The sequence below is a fragment of the Schistocerca cancellata genome, chromosome 7 (assembly GCF_023864275.1).
Source record: "Schistocerca cancellata isolate TAMUIC-IGC-003103 chromosome 7, iqSchCanc2.1, whole genome shotgun sequence".
NCBI lineage: Eukaryota > Metazoa > Arthropoda > Insecta > Orthoptera > Acrididae > Schistocerca > Schistocerca cancellata.
This window is the reverse complement of record NC_064632.1, coordinates 315776926-315803057: the sequence shown is the minus strand read 5'-3', so window position 1 is coordinate 315803057 and position 26132 is coordinate 315776926. Positions and strand designations below refer to the sequence as shown.

The 26132-nt window shown below is 41.3% G+C and overlaps 1 protein-coding gene across 1 annotated transcript in view; it reads right to left on the bottom strand.

Annotated features, from left to right (window-relative positions):
- The window catches only part of LOC126092748 (leucine-rich PPR motif-containing protein, mitochondrial-like), a 245182-nt gene that overhangs the window by 133815 nt on the left and 85235 nt on the right, over positions 1 to 26132 (bottom strand). Inside the window, 2 exon segments of the mRNA XM_049908474.1 lie at positions 8192 to 8407; positions 17784 to 17997. Coding sequence (XP_049764431.1) covers positions 8192 to 8407; positions 17784 to 17997 — 430 coding nt within the window.

The window sequence follows — 26132 nt, the reverse complement described above, 5'->3', positions numbered from 1 at the left end:
CCAGGGTGGCACTATACATAGCTTTCAAAATAGCAGCTGTAATGGAGGTGCATTCCAAACAGAGAGCTGTCACACTTTCTTTTGGTGAAAAACCACAGCATCACAGATATTCAAAGGCCCTTGCAAAATGTCTATGGAGACCTGACAGTCAACATATACTCGGCGAGTCATTGGGCGAGACTTCTATCACTATCACAACAGTGTTACGCAAAACTGTCCGATCTTCTGCATGCCGGCTGACTGCACACAGCTCTGACTCCTGCAATGTTGGAACATAGGGACCGTCTCATTTGAAGTGATCAGCGAATCACAATCAAACATCTCAGTGCTCAACTGGATGTCTCTGTTGGTAGTGCAGATAACCTCAAAGGAGGGTACTTAAATGAGTATGCCTACTGGGTTGCAACACTGCTAATCAGAAGATGATAAAGAACAACAAAGGACCATCTTTGTGGAATTACTTGTGTGTTATGATGCTCATTGTAGCAATTTTTTGTCAACAATCATCACAGGTGATGAAACGTGTTCATCACTTCAAGCCACAGCACCTCTCTGAAGAAAAAGTTCAGAGCCACACCCTCAGCTGGTAAAGTCATGGCGACAGTCTCCTGGGATTCTGAAGGGGTTATTCTGTTTGATGGCCCCCCTCATGGTGTGATGATCAACTCTGAACTGTACTGTGCTGACCTCAGGAGATTAAAGCGACTTCAGTGGTCAGTCGCCACAAAAATGCAAACAAACGTCCCCTTCTCCCTGACAACGCAAGGTCTCGTGTAAGTCGGTGCACTCAAGAGCTCACTAAACTTCACTGGACTGTTTTCCTCATCCACCCTACAACCCAGATCTCAAACCTTCCAACTTCCATCTGTCTGGCCTACAGAAGGGTGCAATCCACAGGAAGCATTATTTGGATCGTCGTGTGGTTACTGATGCAGCACGACGTTGGTTCCAACATCGACCAGCAGAGTGGTACCATGCAGGCATACAGACCCTTCCAATAAGGTGGTGTAAGGCCATCATACTGAACAGAGATTATGTTGAAAAATTTGTTTTGTAGTCAAAAGAGTGGGAAATAATAGTGTGTATTCAAATCATGTATAAAACCAACCTGCTTTCAGAAAAAAATGTATTGCATTACTAGCTGAACACACCTTGCAATTTTTAGACTGATATCTTTTTGTAGAAATAGTAAACAGCCTATCACTTGCAATTTGCAACTGATTGGCTGTTTACTATTTGGTTGGTTGGTTGGTTTGTTTAAAAGAAGGTGGAAGGGAACAAACTAAGAGGTCATCGGTCCGCTGTTCCTAATAAAACAATGGCACAAGTGTGAGAATAAAGCAGATGAGACATATAACATAAAACAGAAAGAAAGGAAAAACCACAAGAATGAAGGAAAGGCAATGAAACCTAAAGAAACAAAACAGGACAAGAAAACAACAGAGAGATGCTAGAAACAGAAGAGAGTAAAACAAGAAAGCAGATTACAGTGGCTGGCCGACCATGAAAATAAAAAGTAAAAGCCAGCCACTCTGCAACACATTAAAACTTCCACCCTAAAAGCACTAGGGTGGAGGACACAGAGAGACAAAGGACATACGCTAAAATCCACATAGAAGTATAAAACCTACTCTCATGGATAAAATGTAAAATTTAAGCTGCTGCTGTAGCATCGTCGCCCAACAACGAAGGTAGGGAGCTGGGAAAGTTAAAAGTCCGCCGAAGAGTAGCTAAAAGTGGGCAGTCCAGCAAGATATTGGACTACTTTCATTTGGGCGCCACAGCAACACAGAGGTGGGTCCTCATGACGGAGTAGGTAACCATATGTTAGCTGTGTATGGCGAATGCGCAGCCGGCAGAGGACAACTTATTCCTTGTGAGAGGACCGCATGGAAGACTTCCACACATTCCTTAATGACACACAGCTTGTTGTGCATACTGTTATGCCATTCCGTCTCCCAAAGCCTGAAAACCCTGCGGCATAAGACAGAACACAGGTCAGCTTCGGAGATGACCATCTCCAAAAGTGGTTTCCGTGTTGCCTGTTTAGCCAGCCTGTTGGCAAGTTTGTTACCTGGGATTCCCACGTGTCCTGGGGTCCACACAAACACCACTCAACGATGGGACCGTTCCAGGGCATAGATGGACTCCTGGATGGACCCTAATAGAGGATGGCAAGGGTAGCACTGGTCGATAGTTTGTAGGCTGCTCAATGAGTCAGTACAAAACACTACAGCCATCTGGCAAGGAGTGCAGTTCAGTATGTCCATGAACATACGTAAAGCCTACGAGACCATCAGCCATCGAGCCATCAGTGTAAACCATGCCAGAGCCCTAGAACACGTCAAGAATCGAGAGGAAGTGACAGTGGAGAGCGGCGGGGTTAATGGAGTCCTTAGGGCAATGTGAAAGGTCCAGATGAAGTTGTGGTCGAGGCATACACCATGGAGGCGTACGTGAACGGACCGCATGTAGAGGTGGTAAAGGGAAGGACTCCAGTTCAGAGAAGGGACAGCACGCAAACTGTAATCTTTAGCCCTCACCTGGGCCGCCGATGCGGGAGATGGACCACTGTGGGCATGAAAAGGAGACGATAATTTGGATGCTCTGGAAAGCTACGAATGTGTGCAGCATAACTAGCGAGCAGTTGTGCACGTCTGCTCTGCAATGGAGTGATCCCAGCGTCCACCAGTATGCTGGACACCGGACTCATTCTAAACACTCCTGTCACTAGTCGAACCCTGCCATGGTGCACTGGGTCGAGTAAATGCAATGCTGAGGACGCTGCCAAACCCTAAACCACACTCCCATAGTCAATTCGGAATTGGACAAGGCCTTGGTAGAGCTGCAGCAGTGTACAGCAATCTGCACCCCAACTGGTGTTTCTCCAGGCAATGGAGGGCATTGAGGTGCTGCCAGCACTTCCACTTAAGCTGACGAAGATGAGGAAGCCACATCAAACAAGTGTTGAAAACCAGTCATAAGAATTGATATGTCTCCACTACAGTGAGTGGATCGTCACAAAGGTAAAGTTCTGGGTCCAGATGAACGGTATGATGCAGACAGAAGTGCACGACACACGAATTTGCGGCTCAAAACTGGAAGCCGTGGGCTAGAGCCCATGACTGTACCTTGTGGATGGTTCCCTCTAGGTGTCGCTCAGCAACACCAGTACTGGAGCAGCAGTACAAAATGCAGAAGCCGTCTGCATACAGAGAAGGTGAGATGAAGGGCCCAACAGCCGCTGCTAGACCGTTAATGGCCACTAAAAATAGAGACTCAATACAGAGCCCCGCGGTACTCCATTCTCCTGGATATGGTTTTTACCGGGTTTGAGCACCGGAACGCTGGTGCTCCCCCACCACTGCTATTGAAAAGACGCCATCACACCAGATCCAGTTGAAGATGACGAAGATATGTCATTTGCAGTCAGATGAGAGATGTTTAACCATCTGGCTGTGGATCCGATCAGGCCCAGGAGCTGTGTCGGGGCAATGTGGAAAGGCACTGAGGAGCTCCCACTCTGTAAATGACGCGTTATAGGATTCACTGTGGCCTGAAGGGAATGAGAGGACTTCCCTTTCAGCCGCCGTTTGAGTGTGCGAAAGGCTGGGGGGGTAATTCTCTGAGACAGAGGCTCGAGCAAAGTGCTTGGCAATCGCGTTTGCGTCGGTAGATAACACGCCATTTATGGTAACACTCAAAAAGATGTTTGATCTTTCCCCAGATTTGGGAAAGTGACCTGTGGCACCCAATGGTCGAGACGTATCTCTCCCAACACTCCTGTTTCCGTTGTTTGATAAGTTGATGAACGCGGGCATGCAGCCATTTAAAGGCTATGAGGTGCTCCATGGAAGGGTGCTGCTTATGCTGCTGTAGAGCTCACTGATGCTCCGTAACTGCTTCAGCGACTTCCAGTGACCACCAAGGGACTGCCTTACACCGGGGGCACCCTAAAGAGCGAGGGATCGCTTTTTCTGCTGCAGAAATAATTGTTGTTGTCACCTGCTCAACCATGACATTGTTGTTACAGTGTGGGGGAGATTCAACGATGACAGCAGAGGTGAAAGTTTCCCAGTCCGCCTTGTTTAAAGCCCATCGGGGCAGGTGTCAGTGAGTCTGACGCCGGGTCGGTGACAGGAAGATGGGGAAATGGTCACTACCACACAGGTCGTCATGTGCTGTCCAGTGGATAAATGGGAGAAGTCCTGGGCTGCAAACTGATAAATCAATGGCCGAGTAACTTCCATGAGCCACACTGAAATTTGTGGTGGACCCAGTATTTAAGAGGCAGAGGTCGAAGTGAGACAGTAAAGTTTCTACATCTCTGCCTCAGCCAGTAAGCATGGTGCTACCCCACAAGGGGTTATGGGCGTTAAAATCTCCCAAAAGTAGGAAAGGTGTAGGGAGTTGATCAATTGGTGCAGCTAATACATTCAGGGGTACTGCACCACCTGGAGGAAGATATACACTGCAGACAGTTATTTCCTGTGTCATCCTTTTTCTGACAGCCACAGCTTCATGAGGCGTTTGAAGGCGGCACAGTGTCACTACAGACTGAGTTTAGGACATAAACGCAAACTCCACCTGACACTCGATTATAGTCCCTACGGTTCCTGTAATATCCTTTATGGCCGCAGAGGGCAGGGGTCCGCATTACCGGGAACCAGGTTACCTGGAGGGCAATGCAGATAGTAGGTGTAAGGCTTAACAATTGCTGTAGCTCAGCCAGGCGGTGGAAAAAACTGCCGCAATTAGACTGGAGAATGACATCATGAGACTGGGAAGGCATGGAACATTCAATGAGGCAGTTTACACCTCAGAGTCACCTGCTGCCACTGATTTATTGCCTGAGCAGTCTGTATCCATTGTCTCTGAGGGTCTGGCGACATCTAGGTCCTCAGCGTATGCCAAAATCTCCACCCCATCCTCAGACACTGAGCTCATTGGTCTCGGTGGTTTGGGTACCACTGCAATTTCCTTGGTCTTAGGGGTCTTCTGTTTGAATTTCTCTCACTGCTCCCTGGGTTTCCCTGGCTTGGAGGACATCACTGGCTCAGTACCTGAGACTGAGGATGAGAATGAAGCCCTACGACCAGCTGATTGGCAGGTGTCATCTTTCCCACAAGCAGAAACCTGGGAAGGGAGTGACCCAAGGGACCCCTTCCTAGCGAGAGAAGCCAAAGATGACATATGCTTCTCCAGCTTAGAAGTGGGGACAGACGTCCCTGATGGTTGGGGAGGGGGGGGGGGGGGGGTTGCTCCCGAAGTAGGTGATGCGGGAGCAACAGGGAGGGAGGAGGGAAATGACTCCCACCATCAAGGGGGCAGGTGTAGTCTTCTGGCTGTGAGAGGTGACTGGGGTTGGCGGAGCTGATGGTGCCAGAACTGTTGTAGCGGCAGCGTAAGACGTTGTCATACGTACAGGATGCAGGTGTTCAAATTTTCTCGTATCCTCAGTGTAGGTCAGTTGGACCAGGGTCTTGTACTCTATGATTTTCCTTTCTTTCTGGAGAATCCTGCAGTCTGGCAAGCAAGGCAAATGGTGCTCTCTGCAGTTGGCAGAGATGGAAGGCGGGGCACATGGAGTATTGGGATATGCACTTCGGGGGAGGGACGTAGGGCTTTACATGACAGCGGTAGACCATCACCTTGACCTTCTTGGACAAAGTATCACCCTCAAAGGCAAAGTTGAAGGCACCAGTGGCAACCTGATTATCCCTCAGACCCCGGTGGACATGCCAGACAAAATGTACACCTCGGCGCTCTAAATTGGCACGCAGCTCATCGTCAGGCTGCAAAAGAAGGTCCCTGTGAAGTATGATACCCTGGACCATATTTAAGCTCTTATGGGGCATGATGGTTACAGCAACATCTCCGAGCTTGTCACAAGCGAGTAACATTCGTGACTGGGCAGAGGATATTGTTTTGGTCAAGACTGACCCAGATCTCAATTTGGACAATCCCTCCACCTTCCCAAAATTGTCCTCTAAATGTTCAACAAAAAACACGCTTCATCATCATGAAAGTTTCCCCATCAGCTCTCGAACATAAAAGGTACCGGGGCGAATAAGATCCACTGCCATCCTTAACCTGATGTTCCTCCCATGGTGTGGCCAGGGAGGGGAACGATTTCGAGTTTGTACTTCTGTGCGTTGAATTGAGCTCGTTAACACTTAGAGACTGTTGGTGTTTCATCACCAGCAAGAGATAATGGACTATGCTTCATCACGTGTCATCCGCCCTGATGCCATCCACTCCGATCAGTGATACTCCCCACGGGCGCCTCCCAGCCGCAGCAAAGGCTACCTGGCAGGGTGGCTACTGCCAGGAGCCCCAATGCCCCAGGGGGATGGGCATCTACCCGCTGGCATACGTGGGGAGTGGCACAGGCATCAGCAGAGCGATCCCTGTGTGATCAGGGGGCTACAACCAACAGGGTACATGGCGGCCCCACCACAACAGATTAGCTACTGTGCTGGATATCAGGTGCAAAGAAGTCCACTGTCATAGTCGACGCAGAAAGTGACACTGCATAGTGCACAGTGTAAAACACACCCAGGAAGGTGTCCTCACCCAAGAGATGGAGAATGAGCGGGATTGCGATGACGAGGAAGTGGTCTAAGGATCTCAATGCACGATAGACATGATGCACCATGTAAGGCGCCCTTCCCCAATTGGCTCGCACTTCAGGGAAATTTTGGAAAATGGAGGTCAAACCCTACAGAGGACCATCACATAAAGGCTGAAACATGTTATACTCCTTTTAGTTGCCTCTTACGACAGGCAAGAATACCTCAGGCCTATTCTAATCCCTGACCCGCAGGGGGGTGTTTACTACTTCAACACGGAAATTTCATTCTATGGATGTTGCTCCAACAATGTACAAAATTTTAAAATTTCAGAGTGATTTTTGTCAGAAAAAAATTGATAAGATGAAATGTTCTCACACCATGGACGTTGTAAGAAGGATATCTTAGATAAGCAGTTTTCAATTTTCTATAAATTTAAAGGGGAACTTACATCATTAACATTCAGCAAAACTGGTTTTTCATACAAAAAGTTTGCAGCCATAAACCAGTCTCTACCTTAAATTCAGTAGTCTTCATGCTTAATTTTGGACATGTACACAAATGCATTTCAACTCCCAAAAAAAGGCTAAATTATTATATGACTAGCACTGAACCTTCGACCTATGGTGTACCAGTCTGATGCTAAACACTACTGGTTCATTCTTAAAGAGGAAACTGTTTTTAAAAGGATGGCAGGTAAATTAACCTCGCCTGTTTATCAAGGAAGAAGCTCCTACACAAAGGCCCACATACGCAATTGGCTTTACTATGAGATAGCTGGCAACTTAAGATACATCATCATTCAACCTGTTCGTTCCCCATCTTAATCTGTTTCCTGTATCTGTGAGAAAATTCTCCACTCTATGAGGTTTATGTCTAAAATGTGGAAAAAATAAGCAAGTTATGATGTACAAATGAGACAATATTGTTTCACAAAAGAAAAATAGATTAAATTTTTATGACAACAAGCGGCATACGATTTTCAGAGATCAGGTGGTTTATTCAAATGAAATGTGGATGCACACGTATTACTCACTGAATAAATGCGACAAAGTGATAGCATCCAAGGAGTACTGTCAAACAAAAGCACCAGACCACATTTCACTGTTGTGCTTTGCAAGGCTCTGACATACAGATGTGTAGTATGTGGCAGTGCTACACTTGCAAGGATACCCGAGTATATGCTGTCACTGCCTCCCCTACCTGTTTCTCTAACATAAACACAATGTTGCTGCCACCCTAGCCAGGACTTCAGTTTGGTTTACTGGATAATAACTGTAATGGTCATGTTATCATTTGCTTTGTGTCTTTGTACATTTTTTCCTCTATAATATGCAAAAAAATGTATGCAACTAATAGCGAAGGTAAGCAGAAAAGCGGTAAGGCTATTACCATCCTGCAAGGCACATTCATTACAGTAGGTTAACTGAAACCATATGAAGGAATAGTGTACTAAATTGTACAGCTATTGCTGCCCAGGCTGTATCGGGCATAATGGCGAACCAATATCACACCTTTCCATGACTAACTGGTAATCAATTTGTCATTCTCACAATCAAAGTCTATCATCTAAAAACAGAATGTACGTTGAACAATTCACAGCAAATCTGTAGACTTACCTAGATCTGCTGCATCTGACAGCTTATTTGCCTGCAGTAGGCTGCAAACAACAGAACATGCTGCAGCTGCTGCTGTTACACCAGCTGCACTTAATTGACTCACTATTTGCTCTGGCTTCTGATCTTTCATGTATGGAATTACATAGTCTCGAAGTGTTTCACCACCAACAGTCAAGCCAAACTGCACATTCATGCGTCTCAGAATATCTTGGATGCCTATTAATACATAAGGGTCCTTTACAAATAAATACAATTTACTTGCAAAATTATCATCATTTCTTTCAGCAATAGATAGAAATTGATAAAGAAGGTAAGATTGTGATGTGTGCACAAAATTAACTGAAAAAGATCTTTAATATAGACCGTATATTAGCATTAATTATTTCACCATTACTGGTACGCTGCTAAGCAATATCTACTAATACTGTTCAGCTTTTAGTGATACATACTTCTGACAAGTCATCGGGAAAAGTCCAGAATAGTTTAAGAACATAAAAACAAAAGCATTCAGATATAAATGTCAATGAATCATATAAATAAATGTGAATGTAAAATGAAAATTTGCCAGTTACTTAAGTAAGGCTCATCCACATTATGTTAATAAGCCAGTAATACTCTTAAAATTACATGAAGCTGAGGTACCCTCAGAGGTACCATATAAAATGTTAACAGAATGACTGTAAATTCAAGACATAAAACATTTCACTCTAGTAATCATGAGAAAATAGAAAACTTGTACAAACCTATAAAAGTCTGAAGATAAAATAACTGTACAACAAAAAACTGATTTATAACCATTATTTATCCAGTAAAATGCTGATAAATGTCATATTACTTCAAACAAATGTGCTGGGAATAACAGCTACAGCAGAATAACAACACTCAAAACTTTTCTTTGATATGGTGGCCATTTCTGCAAAACACACTTTACATTTCACCTCAAGCTTCACGGGATTACTTTAAAGGTCTGAATGAAAAACTTGCTAGTTTTATGCGAGCGGACTTCAAAATGTACATTATTATTATTGCAGGTGAAGTATCTATCAATGAATGCTGTACCACCTCAAAGTGACATACATTCATGACATCATTTTTCAACATAGTCCCAAAGTCATTGTAAATGTTCTACCATTCATTCAATTTCTCAACAATTTAAATCCTGCCATGTCCACGAGACCTTGGTCAAATTGTTGGCATCCTTTTACTACAGCTGGATGTAACATTGCATTTGGTCCACAAACCGCCAGAATTTCAAGGTGAATCTATGTGCAATTTAGAAGTTTGCCGACAGTAATCATATTCCTGTGTACTTCAACTTTTGGGTTTGTTTCCAGTTGCCACACCATTTCATTCCCAATGGGATGCAAATGTTGTGTGTACCACAGTGAAACTGTCTTTACAGGAAACCTGGACCATGTACTCTATCTTCTGACAATGCAATACTCTTGCTGTGGAATGATCTCAGCATGGGACAACATGTGGATATTACTATCTGAAGTTCTACATACATAGTAAAAGAAAGAGTGTGAACGGGTACACCGAAAGTCATTATGTCAAAGGATATCACATCAATGAACTCATTATGACAAAAATTACAAAAAAAATATTAATTATAAACCTTAAATATCTTAATATCGAAACAGGAGGCATTATATTTATGTTCTGCAATTATGATTTATTTATTCAAACTGTTTCTTTTCTTTTCTTTTTTGACTTTTTATGTCACTGTCTGGTGATAAGGAAAAACCAGAAACCAGTTTGTGAGTAAATAAATACCAGTGGTAAAACATTAAGAAAATGTTTTCTTTTTCTTATTTCTATTATGTTTTGCCAAGTATTGACATAGTATTTGGGCAATCTTATCCATCTTAGTGGGTGAGGAACCATTGTGGCACTTGAAAAAGGAGGCAAAATATTTGAAAAATGTGATTAAAAGGTGACATAATATTTTAAAAAGTGATTTAAAGGTGACAAATTATTTCAATAAACATATGACACAAATGAATTGTTTTCATTTTTCATAACCCCCTGCCAAACGGACTGGTTAAGACCATGATCAATTTCTCTATTATGATCCTGGCTGGGATAATGCCAGTTTTTCCTTCATATGGATTTATTAATATATAGAAGTACATTGGTAATTCAGCATTGGTTTTTTGATATTCATAACAGAAATCTTAACTCACAAAAAAATTCTACATCACATTTTTACAACTAATGATATTCTATGTTTCAACAAAGGAAAAAGATAAACAAAACATTTCTGGATTACTGTTTCTTAGGAATCTTCGTAAAATATGAAGTAATGATGATAGATTTTCTTTTCTCAAGATTTTTTTTTTCCCGAATGATTTCCATCACCCTTTCTTTCACTCTTTCTTCTACTTTCACGATTTGTGCACCCTCAGGGAAGCCTTGGCCTGATTTTGCTGCCTTTTCCACTAACAACTGCTTGTTCAAAAGCAAGCAGATAGCCAATATAAAGAGTTCACTATGAAGAACTTCAGAACTACTTAATTTTTTTCGAAGCAGAAACCTTCAAAACACAAGCCAAAACGGTCTGAAGCATTTTCTATTTCTCTATGCAACTTGTGATTCAGTTTTTAAAATGGTGTGTGAACTTACTGAATAGCTTTTCAGATGAAATAAAGTTCTGCTTTCATTGATTTTTTAGAATATCATTGTAGGATTTGAACTGAACACTAGCACAATTCTTTTTTAGAAGTATGTGCTTAAGAAGATAATATTGAATACAATCCTACTGTTCCAAAACCATGTTGGCTAATGGTCCTAAATTAAGTCAACTCATGGTTGCATGCCTCAAAAACTTGTGATGTGGAATGTCAAACTTTGACTGAATTCCTTCATATTCTTCCCAGCAAAAAGGCCAAACTTCAAAATAAGGTAAATTCAGATGCTTCTTCACCTAAACACTCCAAAGCCTTTCCATGAGCATAGTACATTACATGAATGCTGCAAGTTGTCTGCCACGGAGCTCCTGGACATCACTACCTAGAAGCCTAAAAGCTTTTTTATTGACATTTGGTCATCTAATCCCAGCCTAAGGCATTTATTTAGCTGTAAGATGGCTTCAGAAAGTGCTTCGCATGATTTCTGATGTAATATTTCACTGTCTACTTTACCAATAAAGAAAGTTCATAGGTGATGCGCTGTTATGCAATGCTTGTTCTCTGATCAAATTTGTAAATTGTAATTCTCTTTTATCTTTAACATAGGTAGTCTTTTCCATCAAAACTTATTGTGTAAAATGATGAACATGCTTCTTCTAACATATTTTCCGGAAAAAATAGTGTCAGTCCATCATTTACTGCATACCCCATTTTTTTAGATGAGACTGAAAAAAATGTTTAAAAATACTACCATGGAACATTAAAAAAATGTTACAAATACAGTTGACATATCCAAAGAGTAACTGGAAGTCACTGATTTTACTGTCCATATCAATCCAGTGGAGGAGGAACTATCCTCGGTACTTAACACCCATATTGTTGGCACACATACCAAACTTGAAGGAAGAGTCTGATCTGAAAGTTCTAAAAGTTACACTTACATTTTGCTGGAAGTGAGTGGTTAACTGAAGTATTTTCCTCACTTGCAGAGACTACTTTTCAAACTCTCTGTCTTCTCAAGCCAGTAACTACAGAATTTGCATTTTCCCATATCAAAAAGTTTATTTTCAAAAGTGAACAGAGTCTCACATGAGCAGTTTTGTTACAACAGCAAAAGTAGATTCTGGGACAAAAATTGAAGCAGTAGTAACAGGGGAATAAATGACACTAATAACAGTTGCACAAAATATAAAAACCACTCAAAAATTCAACAAGGAACAATCTACCACAAATTTCAAAAGCCCCTCAGGTTAGATCTACTTTCAATATTGGGTCATTCCAGGAAGTTAATTGAAGAACATGAATAGAGAAACTCAAAAACAAAAGTAAATAATTTACTTTCTACCTTAAACAGCCAAAATGATTGAAAAAGTGACAACAATTTATAAACATGACAAAAGATGACAACATTAAAAAAAAGGTGAGAAAGGTGACTGACTACCCATCCTGACCTTATTTCTCACAGGAAATTCCTGGACAGAATGTAACATAAAATAAAGGAAAGGCAACCACTCACCAACAGCTAACTAATAAATAAGTGACACACACATAAATGCATGCATGTGCACGCAAACGCACGCACGCACGCACGCACGCACACACACACACACACACACACACACACACACACACACACACATGCGCGCGCGCGCGACAACACTGATTGCCGACTATTGACAGCTTTTACCTGACAGATGAAGGTGGGGACAGGGTAGGGAAGGATGCACTTGGCAAGGAAGGGGTACCAGGGATATTGTGAGGCAGGCCATTCAACAGATGATTCCCGCAGCTACACAAGATGAAAGGAGCTCGGAGGGTAGAGCATATAAGAGATAGAGAAGGGAGAGAGGAAGGGAGGTGTGGGATGGACAGGGAGGGAGGGAGTCATTAATAACAGTATTAGACGAGGTGACTCTTTGAGCCTGCTTCATTTTAATATAGTCATGGGTAAGGAGATAAAGAAGGTATTGGCTGGTAGTGGTTATAGTAAGGGGGATGAAGAAATAAAAATCATTTGTTATATTTGTTATGCTGACGATGCAGTTCCACCAGCAAACAATGAAAATAATCTGCACACATTTTTACATATATTTAATGTTGCAGCCGAAAACATAAATTTAGTCACATACACTTAAGAAAACATGTATGACCACATCTGTGGAACCAATTAGATGCAAACTGAAAACTGGTGGAAAAATTATTCAGCAAGTATTTAAATATCCTGGTACTGAACTGTAAAGCACTGAGAATGTTGAAAAGAAAGTAAGAGAACAAGTATCAAAAGTAAATAAAGTGGCAGTGTACATAATTTATACTATTTGGAAAAACAAGCATACAGGAAAATATGTAACAACAAGAATATACAAAACAACAGTGAGACCAGTTATAACGCACACAACTGAGACAAGAATGGAATCATCAAAAACCAACAGACATGTGGAAATAACGGAAATGAAAATTCTTTGAGGGATTACATGGAAGACATTGTAAGATATAGACAGAAGTGAAAACATTAGAAAAGGATATAAAGTTGACTCTACTAATGAGTGGGTTCATAAGAGAAAAACATTAATGGAATGAACTCGTAGACAGGATGGATGAGTGGAAGATTGTGAAAACTGTAAGAAATAAATTTCAATGTGTTAAAAGAAATACTTGCTGTCCAAAGAAAAGAGGGAGTGACAATTTCAGGGTAAATTGACAGGTACTGAAGGCAACAGGCTTTAGCTTAGGATGAAAGGAAGAAGAAAAAGAAAAGAAGAAGAAGAAGAAGAGAAGAAGAAGAAGAAGAAGAAGAAGACCTATTGAGAGGTTATGTGTATCGCTGCTGGTTTCCAAAGATATTCAACCAACTGATTATAGAACAGGGACGAGCCTAGTGTGAGACAGGTGTATTATTGTATCACAAACCGCTTAATCAGCCTAAGAGTCCCACTTAGCCTCAATAACAAACTGGCAATGATGTCTAAGCCCATGAAGTTCCATTCTGTAAGATTGATGAACCTGCTTTTGACAATGGTAGAACTCAACATGAGCAGCAATAACAGGAGTCTATTTTCAGTGATAAATTGAGAATAACTGACACATTTCATCATATGAGAGACTCGCAGGTTCCTCAAGAGGAGCCAGCTGACACAAAAGGTGATAAACATGAGGAGAAATGCATGACAGAAACAAAGTCTTACACACATTGGGGTTGGCGACTCCAAAAGCTTGGAAATGTTGCCAAACATGTATTTCATATGCAATCTTCCACAGAATCATCATGCGGAAGAAACAGTGGGGGTTGTATCAACTGCAGCGAACTCTGGCATGTCAAAGATGCAGCCATATAGTTTAAGCCACGAAGAGAGCCTGCTGCTGGTTGGTGTGAGCTCACTGCTGTTTTCAACAAGAGATTGAAGAATTTCTTCCACTGACATATTGGCCATAGCGAACCGAGATGTGAAACACGCGGAGTGATACTGTAATGCTGCACAAACACAATATCAGAATTCCAAACCAACAAACTTTTATTCCGTTTCCACATGCAGGAATGTACTGAGACACTGAATGAAGTAGTACTTAGTATGGCACACATAACCAAGTAGAACATTAAAGCACAGTCTAATATTGAGCATACATCTGTCACATAAACATTAGCCTGCTGAGTGTCCCAGTGCCGGCCTATATAAGGCTGTTTGGTACACGGTGAAGCACTTGCTGCACCATCTGTGCCAATGTGCAGTGGCCTCTTTAGGCTGGCCATGGAGGCACATGCTGTTTAATTTCGCTTGCTTACTGTATAAGGTTACAACACATTGTGTATATTTTTGGCATTGAAATCTATTAAGTGCACTTGATGAAATTAGTGTTGTTCACATAATTTCAACAAGCTTATCGACAAAGTGCAGGAAAAATCATTTAAGTGCACCAAAATGATTTTTATTGTATAGAATATTCAACTATGCACTTAAAAGATTTCTAGCACATTTGTTTAACTTCTGAGAGTGAGAACTGCACTTAACTGGTTTTCTCCACATGAAATATATTCATTTTCTGATACAGAACACACAAATAATCAAAAAATGACCACATTTGCACTCAACAGTTTTTTGCAGTAAGCCTGTAATAGATTCCTCAATATATAATGCTGCTGCTATTACATAAATCAATCTGCAGTGAGAGTTATTTGAAAATGCAGAAAGTTCTCAATCACCAGGGTGTGTATTACCTGGCTTGTGGGTTGTCTGTGCATAGTACAGTGATTTTTGAAAAAAATGTAAAATGAAGCCGGAAGCATCTTTTTTAATTACAAAAAATATTTTCATTCAGAACACACTATTATGCAAGTGGCTAATCTTTTACTGCCAGAAGATTATGCAGGTAACAATACCACAGTCTGACATCCTTGAAACAATTTTCCATTGTTTCCCATTTCTCTTAAAGTAAATACAGGAACTCCAAACATTATAACATGCTCATGGCAATTCCATGTCTATATATTTGTCTAGCCCTTTCCCTAGGAGCTACTGATAATTCCCAACATATTTAACAACACTAAAAGAATATGATGGTTTCCCCCCTCCCTCCCCCCATCACCACCCAGCCCCTTCTAGGATTGTTCTCCCCAAGTTCTTGGTATGTACTGGTATGAAATACTATGATACTGTTAAATGTTGTCAGCAGGAATGCATTGTTGGCAGTATTTTTTTTTTTTTTTTAGCCACTAAACAGGTCTCAATAATAAAGTAGCTTCTACAATGAATCACTGACAATGTGTATTAAACTACACTCATGCTCATAAATTACAGATAATTGCAGAATGTGGTGCCGCACAATGTGGCACTACACAAAACTGGTGCTAATAGCATAGGCACACAGGGAACACACATGACACAGATCTTTAAGTCCACGGTATTGGTGATAAGTTGCGAAAACCATCCCGAAACAGATGTGCTACAAAACGCCACTGTTTCCTGCGTATGTACCCCAACATCAATATGGGATATGATCACCATGCACATGTACACACTCTGCACAACGGGTTGGCATACTCTGGATCAGGTGGTCAAGCAGCTGCTGGGTTATAGCCTCCCATTCTTGCACCAGTGCCTGTCTGAGAATCTGAAGCGTCGTAGGGGTTTGAAGACGTGCAGCAATACGTCAACCGAGAGCATCCCAGATGGAGAACAGGCAAGCCACTCCATTCGCCTGATATCTTCTGTTTCAAGGTACTCCTCCACAATGGCAGCTCGGTGGGGCAGTGCCTTATCATCCATCAGGAGGAAGGTGGGACACAATGCACCCCTGAAAAGGCGGGCATACTGGTGCAAATGATGTCCCGATACATCTTACCTGTTACAGTTCCTCTGTCAAAGACATGCAGGGGTGTACGTGCACCAATCATAATCCCACCCCAGACCATCAAACCATGAACTCCATACAGGTCCCTTTCAAGGACATTAAGGGGTTGGTATCTGGTTCCTGGTTCACGCCAGATGAAAACCCGGCGAGAATCACTGTTCAGACTATACCTGGACTCATCCGTGAACATAACCTGGGACCATTGCTCCAATGATCATGTACTGTTTTCTTAAAACCAGGCTTTACGGGCTCTCCTGTGACCAGGGGTCAGTAGAATGCGCCTTGCAGATCTCTGTTCAGTCTTCTGTAGACTGTATGTCTGGAGGCAGCTGTCCCAGTGGCTGCGGTAAGGTCCCAAGCAAGGTTACCTGCAATACTCCGTGGCCGTCTGCGGGCACTGATGGTGAGATATCAGTCTTCTTTTGGTGTTGTACACTGTGGACGTCCCGTACTGTAGCGCCTGGAAAAGTTTCCTGTCTGCTGGAATCGTTGCCATAATCGCGAGATGACACCTTGTGGCACACGGAGGGCCCGTGCTACAACCTGCTGTTTTTGACCAGCCTCCAGTCACCTTAGTATTCTACCCTTCATAACGTCATCAATATGTGTTCTTTGAGCCATTTTCAACACACAGTCACCATTAGCATGTCTGAGAACGTCTGCACACTTACTCGCTGCACCGTACTCTGACAAGCACCAGCACACCTCTGGGTATGTGGACTGCTGCCAGCGCCACTGTGCAACTACTGCAGGTCAAATGCACTGCATGGTCATACCCCAAGGTGATTTATGCCTGCAAACCGCCCACCAAGTATCAGCATTATCCTCAATTTAGGAGCATGAGTGTATATCATATTTCTTGTTTTTGTTGAAATTTCATATGGTTTACACGTTTTAGGAAGATGAGAGATAAACGCAAACATATTGACCTAATGACACAAATCATTAGATAAGGAAAAAATCTGCGAGAGGTTAATTAGCAATGTCTATGAACAGAGATTTGAGTTACTGAGTGACATGGATATAGTGAACAAAGTATGTTAGGCAGTGGAAGAGAGCAAAGTCAAGACAGCTGAGGAACCTATTATCATGCACACAGACTGAAATCCATTGATTCTTATCTGAGAGGTGCAAGACAAAATCTGTTTGAAAATACTGACATTTTGACTCTGAAAAACAAAAAACATAAGCAGGAAAAAAGTGAAGGAACAGCAGAAAAGATTGGACAGTTTCTCTATGCAAACTGAAAGCAAGTTAATACAAAACACATTATGTTTTGAATGTATTTTTTAAAATAAGTTGTCACTTTTTGGTGTAAGTAATGAAGTGGGCTTTCAAATGTGGCATGTACAATATTTTCTAAATAAAATAAATTGTACTTTTGAATAGAGGCATGTATTTTGTATTACCAGAGTTTTTCATTTTCCATACAGTCTCAGGTCCACATAAACTTGGATAACAGGACTTTGTTGCATTAAGGAGAGTATAAATGATAAATATAATTGCATAGTGGTTTACATCTACCTCATTTCAGCATCATCTCATTCTCTTTCACAAAAATAATACATTACAATAGCTTATTCCAAGAGAGATTCAAAAATTATTATTGAAACTACCTTCTGTGTCCCCTTTTCTGCCACAAGAAGTCAAAAGTGGCCAGAAATAATGAGGTCTGATGGGAAACCCATCCTGCCTGAGAAGAGAGAGCAGACAGCAGGCCTGTTCCACATTGGAAGACTGTATACTCATCTCTGCTGCCAGAACCAGTGCCTTGCTGTTTAAGCCACTCTCCTCCATTTCTCTGCATATAGACACAATTTTCTCCACTGGCTGAAATGGCAAATTCTTTGTTATTAACAAACTCTCCAGTTCTCATTTAAAAAAAAAAAAAAAACACATAAAAAATGAATTTTGGAACGTTGTAAAACAGTTTGTTTCTGAATAAAATTAATAATGTGATATAGAGTGTGTGACAAAATTCAGAGTGAAGTACAAAACATTGTTGTGGCCTTAAGTTCAAAATACTGTTTCGATGCAACACTCCATACAGTATCTGAATGTGCAAGTTGTGGAGGTGCACACAGGAATAACAGCAGTCTTGAAGACTGGAAATAACAATTTGTTTATTCTGGATATAATTACAAGAAGAGATAGCATTACAAGTTACAATATAGCTCTGATGTGAGTTGCAGGTAGAGATAACACTATCAAGTAACCATATACAGCTGATGTTCCTGAAACACCTCACCTTTATCTATGATAATGATATAGCCCGAAGCAATGAATTAAAATTTGTACCAGCTCTGGGATTCAAACCTGAAGCTGCTGCTTATTAGGCAGACACACTACATCTACATCTACATCCATACTCCGCAATCCACCATACGGTGCGTGGCGGAGGGTACCTCGTACCACAACTAGCATCTTCTCTCCCAAATATTTAATCGACGTGACTGTGTCAAGCGCTACACTACTAATGGAGTATTCAAACATTACGGGATCCTTTTTCCTATTCATCTGCATTAATTTACATTTATCTATATTTAGAGTTAGCTGCCATTCTTTACACCAATCACAAATCCTGTCAAAGTCATCTTGTACCCTCCTACAGTCACTCAACGATGACACCTTCCCATACACCACAGCATCATCAGCACACAGCCGCACATTGCTATGCACCCTATCCAAAAGATCATTTATGTAGACATTAAACAACGGACCTACCATTGTGCCACACTGGCACTGTAGCTACCACAGCTGCACAGATTACCCTAGTATGTCTCTGTCATTGATACAAATTCCAACTCATGAAACAGCCCATTGCTATTCCCATTGAATTGAGGAGAGAAATATTCCAATGCTGACTGCACCTCCTGTCTCTGATTGGAATGCCCCAGACAGCGGGAGTAGCACCTGCAGTTGTAAAGTCTTCATAACACTTAAATTTTTATTTGATGTTAACAATTTTACATTCGTTTACCACTGCAAAACACTCATCTCTAAATCAGGATTTATGTCATTCATTACACATGTTGAATATGTATTCTGTGTAGATTAAAACATACCTTTATACGAGGGTTGGAACTTAAATAGTGCAACTATTTATTCACAATCAATACAAAAGAGTTACATGTTTGCACCTGTTACTGTCCTTCAAAGTAGTCACCAGCGTTGTGTAGAACCCATTGCCAGCAATGTGGGAGGTGTAATATACCGTTAGCAGAGCCTGTTCTGTTGATAGTGCGAATGGAGTTGTCTACTGACTGTTGAATCTCTGGAACAGTTCTGAAGTGAACGCCACGAAGTGGTTCCTTCATCTTCGGAATGAAATCAAAGTCACAAGGACTTAAGTCCACAGAGTATAGTGGGTGGTACAGTACTTCCAAGTCCCATCGACCGAACAGAGCAGCCATAGCTTGGACTGTATACACCCGTGAATTGTTGTGCAAAATGATGGGTGGGTTGCGCAGAAAGTGTCGCCGCTTCTTTCGCAAAGCTGGTCGCAGGTGATGCTCCAAAAACGTACAGTAATACTGTGCACTGACGGTCTGCCCTGGAGGAACATAATGCGTACACGAGAATCACCATAACTTTAGACCGTTCCATTCGCACCATCAATAGAACAGGCTCTGCTAATGGTGTACTATGTATGCCACATCGCTGGCAACGGGTTCTATACATTGCTGGTGACTACTACTCTGAAGGACAGTAACAGGTGCAAACATGTAACTCTTTTGTATCGGTTGTGAATAAATAGTTGCCACTATTCAAGATCCAACCCTCGTATTCTGCATGGTTTCGACATTAACAATTTGAATGGGTTATAAGAACAATTGCAATACCTACACCACACTCATTTAAGGAAAAACAAACAATGGAAAGTCCAGGGTGGAATAACAACAATATGGAAAAGATAGACTGAATTGAAACTTACAGCTTATTGCTGCAGATGGCGACACATCCTTGTGCTCCTCTAACAAGGGTAGGGTGCGGGATGCGTCTCACTGATTTGGCTCAAACTGTGTGAGTAGAAGAAGGTAGATAATCCTACCAAGTGCCAAGAATATCTGGCCTGAGTGAGCCATAGGAAAAGAGAAAATGTTCTCCAAAGATTTTTGAATAGAGTGTATGGGATTTTAAGCAACTTTGTTCTTGTCAGTGCCTTAGCGCAATGGCCTAGCACACCACTGCCAATTTGCCAAGGTGACTGATTCTCGCTGCACCACCCTCCACCTTTTCTTAAAAAAAAAAAAATCCTTGCATTGTCCATTATTATGGTCTGGCCCCAGTGGCCAGAGACAGTGGTCATGTGTGAGTGTGTTTGCATGAAAGTGTGTGTTTCGTCTACTTAGAAAAAGGCCGTGCGGCCAATAGCTCAACATGTATGGCAGTCTGTTTGTTGCATCTCAACATCTCTTCTAAATGGTGAGCAACAAGCTTCCCTCTTCGTAATATTGTAATTATAGAATTCAAATATATTTAAATAATTCAATTTATGTACATACAACTAACACATTCAATTCAGTTATGCATTCCCATATTTGTCATATGAATTTCACTTTATTGGTAGTGATGCCTGAGTATAGAAAACTTCAAAGATAAACATTCAATAAGGCAGCAAAAAATCACCAAATTCATCAGCCAAAATGATGTTGCAACTTTGGAAGAAATAGTCATAGTCACAGAAAAGTTCTGTATACAGACAAGACATACAATGCCTGTTCTAAACATTCCAGAACTTTGTCCACAAAATTTTTCTTCGCTTACCTTTTACTTATTGTGCATGGTTCTCCCTCAAAATACTCTCCTCCACAATTAATACGCCACTCCCGACACCATTTCCACTTCCGGAAGTAGTCTCGATAGTCCTCTTGCTGGGTTGTGCACAGCGCCATCTGCAAATTTTCTTTCGGCTCATCTATTTTGTAAATCTTCATCCTTTCAATGGGGTTTGCAGCTTTGGAAATTAAAAAAAAAAAAAAAAAAAAAGTCCGCAGGTGCCAGGTCTGGAGAATACAGACGATGCATCAGCACAGTAATTTCGATTTTTGTGCAAGTCACGCACCAACAGGGATGAATGTGCCAGTGCATTATCATGATGCAAGAGTCATGAATTATCTTGACACATTTCAGGCTGTTTCCTTCTCACAGGCATCGCAACATGTCCTGACAGTACTGCTGGCTAATAGTTCGTCCTTGTGGCATGAATTCATGATGAACTAATCCTTCAAAGTCAAAGAAAACTATCAGCATGACTTTGAAATTTTGGACTGACCTGATGACCTTTTTTTGTTCTTGGAAAAACTTATCCGACCAATTGTGAAGATTGACCCTTGGTCTCAACATAATAATCGTAGACCCACTTCTCTTCAACAGTTATGATTCTCTTAAGGAACATCTTGTTCTCATTTGTGTGGTCCAAAAGCCCTTCACAGATTGTGAGGCAAATGGCTTCTTGATCTTGACTCATGAGCCATGGGACGAACTTTGTGACAACATGATGCATTCCAAGATGCTGTGTCAGGATATTACATGATCCAACTGAAATGTCACATTCTTCTGCAATCTCTCGGACAGTCAATCTTCTATTGGCAAGCACAATTTCACTCATGTTTCTGACACAAGTGGCGTCCGCAGACATCAAAGGGCATCCTGAATGAGGGTCATCTCTGGCTTCGATCGGGCCATTTTTAAACTACATGAACTATTCATAACACCAATTATGGCTTAAGCACTGATCACTCTAGGGTTCCTGCATCATTTGGTGTGTATCTGTAAAGGTTTTCTCGTATTTCATGCAAAATTACATGCAGATGCAATGCTTCTCTAACTCTGCCATCTCGAAATTCGCAAACTGTGTGACAAAACATTCTACTCAATACAGCACAGAACAATAGCTAACAGATGTACAACAATGAACCTTCTGGCAGTTATGCATTAAACACCCAAACGCGCACCAATGCCAACCGCATTTCACTCCAACACATGACAGGCGAGAAAAAACGAATGTTCCAGAATTTTTTGAACAGACCTCATATAATGCCAAATTTCAACTTTTATTACATAATTAACACTGAATAGAATGAATGTCAGTATGCATCAACATATAACAGGACACTGAATTCCAAGGATGCAAACACCATTTTAGCGAAAAAGCTCAAGGTCCCCAAAACCATTTGCTCTTACACCATGCATTAGGAGTGCTTCAGGTAAACTGTTACTCCTTGTATTTTTATGTATGCAAGAGCCTGCCAATATACTTGGTCCTCAAGTTGCTAGTACCATCAAGAAATTAGAGGAAGAATGTAAGAATGTTGTTGTTACTTTACCCAAGCCAGGGAAACTAACAAAAGAGCTTTAGGCAAAATTGTTAGAAACAATATTAAAACCAAAAGTTGCAAAGACCAAAGTCATTCTATTGATGGATTCATGGGGTGGCCGAGTAGATTTGACATTGTACGAGGAGATGTTAATCAATGAGGAAGACAAAGTAATGTGTATTATTAAGATCATTCCACCCAAACATACTCCTCTTGCTCAATCCTATGATGTATATTTCTATCATCAAGTCAAAAATATAATTAAAAGACTACAGAGTCTTTCTGAGTTGCTACAACAACCGTGAGCATTATTGACAACAGAATATGCAATTAAAATACACTACTGGCCATTAAAATTGCTACACCACGAAGATGATGTGCTACAGACGTGAAATTTAACCGACGGAAGATGATGATGTGATACGCAAATGATTAGCTTTTCAGAGCATTCACACAAGGTTGGCGCCGGTGGCGACACCTGCAACGTACTGACATGAGGAAAGTTTCCAATCGATTTCTCATACAAAAACAGCAGTTGACAAGCGTTGCCTGGTGAAACGTTGTTGTGATGCCTCGTATAAGGAGGAGAAATGCGTAACATCACGTTTCCGACTTTGATAAAGGTCAGAATGTAGCCTACTGCGATTGCGGTTTATCGTATCGCGACATTGCTGCTTGCGTTGGTCGAGATCCAATGACAGTTAGCAGAATACGGAATCGGTGGGTTCAGGAGGGTAATATGAAACGCTGTGCTGGATCCCAACGGCATCGTATCACTAGCAGTCGAGATGACAGCCACCTTATCCGCATGGCTGTAACGGATCGTGCAGCCACGTCTCGACCCTGAGGCAACAGATGGGGACGTTAGCCAGACAACAACCATCTGCAAAAACAGTTCGATGACGTTTGCAGCAGCATGGACTATCAGCTCGGAGACCATGGCTGCGGTTACCCTTGACGCTGCATCACATACAGGAGCGCCTGCGATGGTGTACTCAACGACGAACCTAGGTGCACGAATGGCTAAACGTCATTTTTTAGGATGAATCCAGGTTCTGTATACAGCATCATGATGGTCGCATCCATGTTTGGCGACATTGTAGTGAATGCACATAGGAAGTGTGTATTCGTCATCGCCATACTGGCGTATCACGCGGCGTGATGGTATGGGGTGCCATTGGTTACATGTCTCTGTCACCTCTTGTTCGCATTGATGGCACTGTGAACAGTGGACGTGACGTTTCAGATGTGTTACAACCCGTGGCTCTACCCTTCATTCGATCCCTGCGAAACCCCGAAGTTTCAGCAGGATAATGCACGACCGCACGTTGCAGATCCTGTACATGCCTTTCTGGATACAGAAAATGTTCGACTGCTGCCCTGGTCAGCACATTCTCCAGATATCTCACCAGTTGAAAACACCTGGTCAATGGTGGCCAAGCAACTGGCTCGGCACAATACGCCAGTCACTACTCTTGATGAACTGTAGTATTGTGTTGAAGCTGCATGGGCACCTGTACCTGTACACGCCATCCAAGCTCTGTTTGACTCAATGCCCAGGCGTATCAAGACTGTTATTACGGCCAGAGGTGGTTGTTCTGGGTACTGATTTCTCAGGATCTATGCACCCAAATTGCGTGAAAATGTAATCACATGTCAGTTCTAGTATAATATATTTGTCCAATGAATACCCGTTCATCATCTGCATTTCTTCTTGGTGCGGCAATTTTAATGGCCAGTAGCATACATTTGAACATGCAGCATCAATTCAGCACTCCTGTTTTAACCCCAATGAGTTGTCATACTTGGAATGCTTCAAAATCACAGAGGAAGGACCTTAGTTAAAAAAAACACCTTAATTTAAAAACTTTGAATAAAGTATACTATCCGCTGACGCATATTTCAGAAAAAATGTTTCTGCTTAAAAAATGCTTTCAAAAATGTGTACAGTGTGAACAATATTTGTGTTTCAAATGTTTCTTCAACGAATATCACCATAAAAATTTTAACTACTAATAATAATTAATTGCTATAATTTTCGGAACTTTTACTTTCATTCAAAATTTCACACAGTTATGTAAATTAATTGCACAAACATACTAATTATTTAATCTTAACTGAATTGGCTGAGGGAATTAGATTAGGAAATGAGACACTTAAAGTAGTAAAGGAGTTTTGCTATTTGGGGAGCAAAATAACTGATGATGGTCGAAGTAGAGAGGATATAAAATGTAGACTGGCAATGGCAATGAAAGCGTTTCTGAAGAAGAGAAATTTGTTAACATCGAGTATAGATTTAAGTGTCAGGAAGTCGTTTCTGAAAGTATTTGTATGGAGTGTAGCCATGTATGTAAGTGAAACATGGACGATAAATAAGTTGGACAAGAAGAGAATAGAAGCTTTCGAAATGTGATGCTACAGAAGAATGCTGAAGATTAGATGGGTAGATCACGTAACTAATGAGGACGTATTGAATAGAATTGGGGAGAAGAGGAGCTTGTGGCACAACTTGACTAGTAGAAGGGATCGGTTGGTAGGATATGTTCTGAGACATCGAGGGATCACCAATTTAGTATTGGAGGGCAGTGTGGAGGGCAAAAATCGAAGAGGGAGACCAAGAGATGAATACACTAATCAGATTCAGAAGGATGTAGGTTGCACTAAGTACTGGGAGATGAAGAAGCTTGCACAGGATAGGGTAGCATGGAGAGCTGCATCAAACCAGTCTCAGGACTGAAGACCACAACAACAACAACAACAACAACAACAACAACATGAATATGTTAATTTTACGTATATAAACTGAACTGTTGGAATTTATTTAAATTTTATAAGTAATATTTTAACAGTGTGACAACAAAAAAATAAAAATAATAAGGAAGCAGTGATAAAACAGAGTTGGGAATTGGCCATCGGTCATTTGACCATTGTGCTACAACACTGACACTAACAGTGTAACTTAAAATACTTTCAATTTTACTCCAAAATCTTTAGAGAGCATTTTATCTTTTCCCATGGCCCACTCAGGCAAGATATTCTAGGAACCTGAAAGGGTCATCTTCCTGCTTCTACTCACAGTCTGAGCCAAGCCAGTGAGACCTACCCAACACCTTCCCCCTTGTAAGCCAATGGCCAGCTCACTAAGACAACTGTACAAAGATCTGCAGTGTAACGTGAAATACAAACCAAAGTGCAGCTTCACATTTATCGAAAATACCACTCATGAGCTGAGTAAAAATTAAATTAAATTCTAGAAAAAAATCACACGAACACTTCAGGATTGAGTCTTTTAGTTTAAGTGTATTTACTGTGCTACCAAGTACACTAGTACATAAAACAACCACCACACATTCTCTCCAGCTCATATTCAGACATGAAATTAACTTAAAAAAAGGTTTTACGCCACTTAGATGATTTTATTTAAAATATAATTGCATTTAGCTATCTACACCTCACCCAACTACACACCCCCAAAATTAACATCATGCTTGTCTCTCTTGATTTCATAGAAAGACAACATATGGTGAATAAAAGAAGTACTTCAGATAACTGATCTCTTCAACTTAATAACAAAACTATTTATGACACACTATTTTCCATTTTTTCTTACATTTTTGTGATTTTCTCAATCACAATGTACTACCA